Genomic DNA, 6,269 nt, shown 5'->3' with positions numbered 1-6,269 from the left:
AGGAGTCTAAATTATTAAAAAAAAACTCATATGAAACGAACTTTAAAAACACACCCAAAGTCCATTTACAACATAACAAAAAGGCTTTTAACTTCTTTTAAATTACAAAACTGCCATTGATTTCTTAAAACAAATCCAACTCCAAAACCTTATTAGAAAGCCCAAAACACTCAATAGGGCATCAAAGTAATTTAATAATCAAAATTAAATTACATAGGGCCAACTGTCATTTTTTGGGTTTGTTTATAGAAATTAAATGGTGCAGGGTTTATCTATATTATTAGTGATAAGAATTGGTATATGACTAAATATCTCAACTAATAAATGATATACCAGCTACTAATAAATCAGGCTCCATGAACCAATATGAACTGGGACCACAAAAAGATCCAGTTTTGCTTCAACATACTAATAATTAACTAAATCAAAACACCCACAAAATATTTACATTACAAACCACTTCACTCAGGAAGAACTCAAACACAACATTTAATCCATATTTTACAATGCTCCATCCAATGTACTTTTTGGCACCAGGGCTTAACCTGCATCAGTCTTCCAATCCTGTGTAAACACCAAAGGAAATGAGACCATTAAGGCAGCTTTTAGTTTCTTTGAAATGAAAGTAAACGACAACGGGGGATCGAGGGGAGAGTTGGTAAACACTAGTCTTACAAAATCGGATAAATTTATACAGGAGGCCTTGATTGTAGCTTTACCTGATTTACTCATACTGCCAATTTTGGTCCACTGTTCCTGCTGCATTGCCTTCTCCTGTAAGAATTTGGTCAAATTCCGAAAGGTCATTTTCCTGTCCAAGTTTTATGTCATACTTGTATGAGACACAAAAATCTCAAACATCCCACAAAGTTTGAACACTCGAAAAGGTTTCTCATCCATCACCAACGATGCTAACTGAATAAAAAGAAAGAAGGGAAAAACAAAAGTAAAAAAGGAAGTCATTCTCCTATAGGGATGGTAACTTACAGAAAACATTGGGAATTTCCGATAGTTGTAAGAATTAGATACCTACCCTATGGGCCGTTTGCACATATGGAGACTTTCTAGACAAAGCAACCTACACAGAAAAGCAGAAAATCAAACATCAAATATCCAGACAGTGTGTTAAAAAAAAATAGATTGATCTCAAATTTACTTTCTTTTACTGTGTTAAAAAACCTGAATGCTTGCAGGGCCCCACTCAATAAAGTTAACAAGCTTTCTTTCACGTATCCTCTGCAAACTTTCATGAACCTGATTACATCGAAAAAGGCACAATAAACCACTGTAAAAAAATATATAGTTGAAGAGGAACTGAGGTGCTTAACTTTCTACAACAACCAAGAAATTCTGGGTCACAATTCCACAAATATTCAAGGCATTACTAAGATAATAATATATAGAATCTGGCCAACACAGCTATATATGATAATTGACACAATTTCATTTCAAGTTTCTAATGGTAAAACATGACCATGAAATGAATAATGAATATGTTCATCAATATAGATTTTGCTGGTTTGAAAGTTATAATACTCTTATTGTTACAACCTGAGTAGGGTCAACTTCTCCTTGAATGATGTTTAATATTGATATGTATTTCGCTTCACTAGCTTCTTTTGTTCGAGCATATGAGGAAACCATTATATTTTTTTCTGCAAAATGAGAATAATATCAGGGAATCATTTAATTCTGCTTTGTCGAAGATAAAAAAAGGTAATCAAAGCTTCGTACCTGCAGAGGTCTTCTCATAACATCAAGTACAGTGGTTTTGCGAATAACATTAGCCTGTCAAGAGGAGATACACATGCATCAGAAAGCTAAAATTAAAGTTTAGGAGCATAAACGAGCATTTAATGTTGGCAACAATATGAGATGCCAAATCAATTCCCCTCTATTTAGACACTTTCTCAAGCATCTGCCATCACACACATAAGTACATGGATGTATCCATAAAGACACAGATAGACATATATATGGTTATAAACTGACATGCATGAGTGAATCATACCTGGAGCTCAACTGCGAGGGGTGTATACCCTGTCATTAGAAAATGGCCCTTATTTAAACACTTGGTCAGAGTTTAAAAGTTGTTTAATTTTATAGGAAAGCGTACTTCATCCCACCTTCCCCTCCTCCTCTCCTCCTTCTTCTTCTCACACTTGGCATAGAACACAACTGAAGGCAAGCCCACTCCGAAAAATCATCTTACTTTCATTTCTGCCGGCACCCAATTCGGTGGGGGCCTTGCAGCTCTTCCTACGTACCCTTTATGTCCAGCAACTGAGGGTCCCGGACAAATGGGATGCCTTCATATGGCTACGTATGGCCATTTTCGGCTTGCTAGTCCCACCCATTGTATGCAGTTCTACAGCGACCGCTGCACTTCTCGCTTTGGGCGTCGCCGCCCCTATTGGCTTTGGAAAGCAAGTTTGAGGTGAAATTTGTAATCTCACATTGGAAGATTAGAAAACATTTATAGTCTTGAATTGAATTTGTATTTGTATTGTTTATTTTTAAAAGGAATGATTGTCATACGATTGTCATACGAAAATGAAAAAATAGAATAACGAAAGCAAATGACTTCCTCATTTACGCAAATTACCAAATTCAATTTCTTAGCAAAAGAATAGAAAATATATACGGAAATTACCAAAATCCAGAGAGAGACTACTTAAAGCAGCAATATACACACAGCCCAAGAATTATGGGATCAACTTCAACCATACCAATAAAAAAAGAGAAAACAAAAAAAGGAGAAGAACGAAGAACAAACTGCAACTATATATGATGCTTGCGCATGGATACAGTAATTGCTATGCCATTAAAGGCTGGCAATATAGTTAAACAGCATTCGATTCCTATTATACAAAACCTGCTACAGCCGCAGGGCCAAAGAAAATTAAGGGAAAAACAAAAACGAAAATTAAAATTTAAAAAAAAAAAAGAGTTGATCAACTCCACTATATAACTAGCTATAGCTAGCAGGGCCAAAGAAAATCAATGAAGTCCAACAGCTATAGGTCTTGCATTTTTATTAGACGGCAGATCAGCCGGCGGAGATGGAAGCATAAAGAGAGCCAATACTCCACTTGCTACAGCCGCTACGGCTCCTGCAATAAACGCTGGTAAATTCCCGCCTCCGAACAAATCATCCCAAGGTCCACTTGTTACTGACACAAACATCTGCAAATTCAATACTTAAGTTTAGGGTTTACGGTTTAGGGTTTCGTGCGTAAATAACTAAGCTAATTTTCGCTACCAAGCTTAATCATAAGTGATCATGAAAGCATGCATTACCTGTGGTATGACAATTGCAAGGTTTAAGACTCCCAAAGAAAGCCCTGTGACAAAATTCAAATACCCAAATGTTAATAGATGATTCAGAACAAAATATATTCTACTCAAGAATCTGCATAATTAATTAGGGAGAAGCTGCTTTACCTTGGCCTGCACCAGAAGTGCTAGAAAATATGGATGCCAGAGCAAAGGGAATACTGAAGGTCACCTGTAAAGTAAGATAATAGCGGAAGTCATTAAACAAAACCATGATTTCATAGGTAATTCCTATTTTAATATATTATCAAACAATATATTCAAATATAAATAAATATTCCTCTGAAATTAATTTCCAAATGTGTACATAATATATACTGTGGATGGATACATTTAATCTGTGGAATGCCATCTGGCAATGTTTAATTTAAGAAAATATACTAATGAGGAAAACTTGTTGATAAAGGGATAGAATAACATGTGGTGTGGACCCCCCAAAAAAAACTATATAAGAAGAGAAAGAGAAAAGCAGATGCACACCAAATTATAAAACCCCATGCTAGATGCCTTCAATTTTGGTCCAGGACAAACGGACTTCATGCAATTAAATGGCACAGATAACTCTCTCTCATCCTAGTAAATGTTTTTAGTAAATGCGTTTGGTAAGATGTGTCTATTGTGAGTAAAACCTTATCTGCATGCACTAAATGACCATGGGATAAAACAAAACACGCACATGGATATAATGGATAAGTTTGACTCTACCCATACGGTGCAGAGCTAGAATTGTAAAATTGGAGGGCCGAAATATAAAATACAAGTATATGAAACACTTAAGTATTCAATAATTATATGTTTAGAACTAAATATTTCTAATTGAATCATGTTTAATTTGTTTTAGAGGAAATTTTAACTTAAATTCTAAGTTGTTTAATGCAAATTCTATATATTATATATAATAGATGAATAATAAAAATATGAGGGGTACGGGGCCACTTCAGGTCTAGAAGTGGCTTCACCATGCCCCTCGTAAGAGGATTTCCAAGAGAGATATCAAATGTAAAACATTAAATTTGGTAGAAAAATCCTTAAGATTTGTAAATCAATTTTCTAACAAGTTAATCATTTTGTACCAAATTTAGAACAAAAATTTATGCACATAATTATTTTGTGCTAATCTACAGTATCATTATCCACCAAAGATCGATCAAAATATTTGGTAATAAATATCTAATATTGCGATAGACTTACCAAAATTAGATTTATAGAGTAATTAACGGTGACTTACCGCCTGAGGAATACCCAGCACCGCAAACAGCGTCAGTGCACCGGCCTTGACACCAGCAGTTGGCGGCGGGGGCTCAGCTCCGCCATGCCCGGCAGCAATAGCAGCGTGACGACTCGATTGGGCCAATTTAGTGATCAAAACAGTCATTGCCAAGCAGATAGCCAGCAGGAAGTTGACAATGCCCCACAATCGCTTGACCCCACCAACCCACCGGCCCAGAGATTCAATGGCAAGCGACATGAACCCCAAAACGACGGCGTTTAGCATCAGCCCAAGCGCACCAGCCCTCACCCCCAAATCGTACAACCGCCCCTTCCCAACTTGGCCTCCGTACACCTCCCGCCCCATCCAATCAGTGTCGAACAGCAAGAACGGGAACCACGCAATCCAATTGAGACACGTCACCAGAAGCAACACCAGCATTGGCCTCTGCAGCTCCCTGAACGCCGCAATCATTTGACCGAAAAATGGCACGGACTTAGCTGTCGTTGACTCCGGCTCGATCTCCCCCTCCGCGACAACGCCGTCATTCGGCGTCGTTTCCTTCACCGACGTCAAGGCCACGATGGTGAGGACGAGGAGGAGAGTGATGGAGAGGAAGAAGCAGCTTTTGAGGTTGGCGCAGTAGACGTCGCATGCTTTGGTTATGGTGAAGGGGAACATCTTGTGGAGGTGGGAGTAGGCCCCGGCCGCGTACCCGAAGACGTTGCCGACCGCCATGAAGAATGCAAACAGGGCGTTGGCGGTCCGCATTCTCCTCGTGTCGTCTCCGGAGATGTCGGCGAGGAGAGCGCGGCACGGACCCTGCAGCATGTTGTTGGCGACGTCGAGGATCCAGAACCCGACGACGAAGACGGTGACGGCGCGGGGCTTGGTCCGCTTCTCGAGGGAGTCACCGCTGAGGTGGCCGATGTCGGCGGCGTAGCCGATGAGGAAGACGGAGACGGCGACGAGGCCAGCGCCGGCTGCGATGAAGGGGCGGCGGCGGCCGAAGCGGGAGGTGCAGCGGTCGCTGTGGTAGCCGACGATGGGCTGGACGATCATCCCGGAGATGGGCCCACAGAGCCAGACGAAGGCGGACCACGTGTGGGGGACACCGAGGAGCTGGATGTAGGGCGTGAGGAGGGAGAGCTGTAGGGCCCACCCGAACTGGACTCCGGCGGCAATTGAGGCTACTAATATGATTTTCGTCAGCGGGGCTGCTGCCTTCTGCGACGGCGACTTCATGGTTTCAACTTCCATGACTACAATCTCTCTTTCTCTCTCTCTATGTCGCTCTGCTGGGGAAAAGGGGGAAATTTCTTGAGTGAGAGAAGATGTGGAAAGTAAAGAGAGTGTGTTGTGGTGTGTGCGTGTTGGTTGCATGCAAATTTATTGACGGAGGCAACTGAGGTTTGGTCTTATCCGCTTTGAAGTTGATGAATGGATTCAGAGGGTGAGTCGTGGAATACATTGAATTATTGTTGCCAAGTGTAGAAAACAGCCATGAATACCTCTTCTTCCTTTCCGGCTTAATTACGGTCTAATCCATTTCTTTCGTCCTCGTCATTTCCATGACAAAGCTTTTAAAAAGATACTTTCTCTTTATGGCGTGATTGTTTGTTTTGTTCCCGTATATGTTTGAAAAAGCATATATAAATATTTTTATATAAACATTATTCATAATTATTATTTATTCGTCTAAGAATTATTCATCTTGATAAGG

The 6,269-nt window shown here is 40.1% G+C and overlaps 1 protein-coding gene and 1 long non-coding RNA gene across 2 annotated transcripts; both read right to left on the bottom strand.

Annotated features, from left to right (window-relative positions):
* Nucleotides 1-1,031: 1,031 nt before the first annotated feature.
* On the bottom strand, nucleotides 1,032-1,655 carry LOC110771829 (uncharacterized). The gene is made up of 3 exons (XR_002528938.2): nucleotides 1,552-1,655; nucleotides 1,180-1,254; nucleotides 1,032-1,078 (listed from the first exon to the last, which is right to left on the bottom strand). It is a non-coding gene; the product is annotated as an uncharacterized LOC110771829 (long non-coding RNA).
* A 1,102-nt stretch (nucleotides 1,656-2,757) lies between these two features.
* LOC110771827 (sucrose transport protein SUC2) lies at nucleotides 2,758-6,060 on the bottom strand. The gene is made up of 4 exons (XM_021976177.2): nucleotides 4,565-6,060; nucleotides 3,445-3,508; nucleotides 3,301-3,344; nucleotides 2,758-3,186 (listed from the first exon to the last, which is right to left on the bottom strand). The coding sequence occupies exons 1-4, from the start codon at nucleotides 5,927-5,929 to the stop codon at nucleotides 3,001-3,003; spliced, it is 1,659 nt and encodes a 552-aa protein (XP_021831869.2). The 5' UTR covers nucleotides 5,930-6,060; the 3' UTR covers nucleotides 2,758-3,000.
* Nucleotides 6,061-6,269: the final 209 nt, after the last annotated feature.

This window comes from Prunus avium, chromosome 8, assembly GCF_965620075.1.
Source record: "Prunus avium chromosome 8, drPruAviu1.hap1.1, whole genome shotgun sequence".
NCBI classification, from domain to species: domain Eukaryota; kingdom Viridiplantae; phylum Streptophyta; class Magnoliopsida; order Rosales; family Rosaceae; genus Prunus; species Prunus avium.
This window is presented reverse-complemented; position numbering and strand designations above follow the sequence as displayed.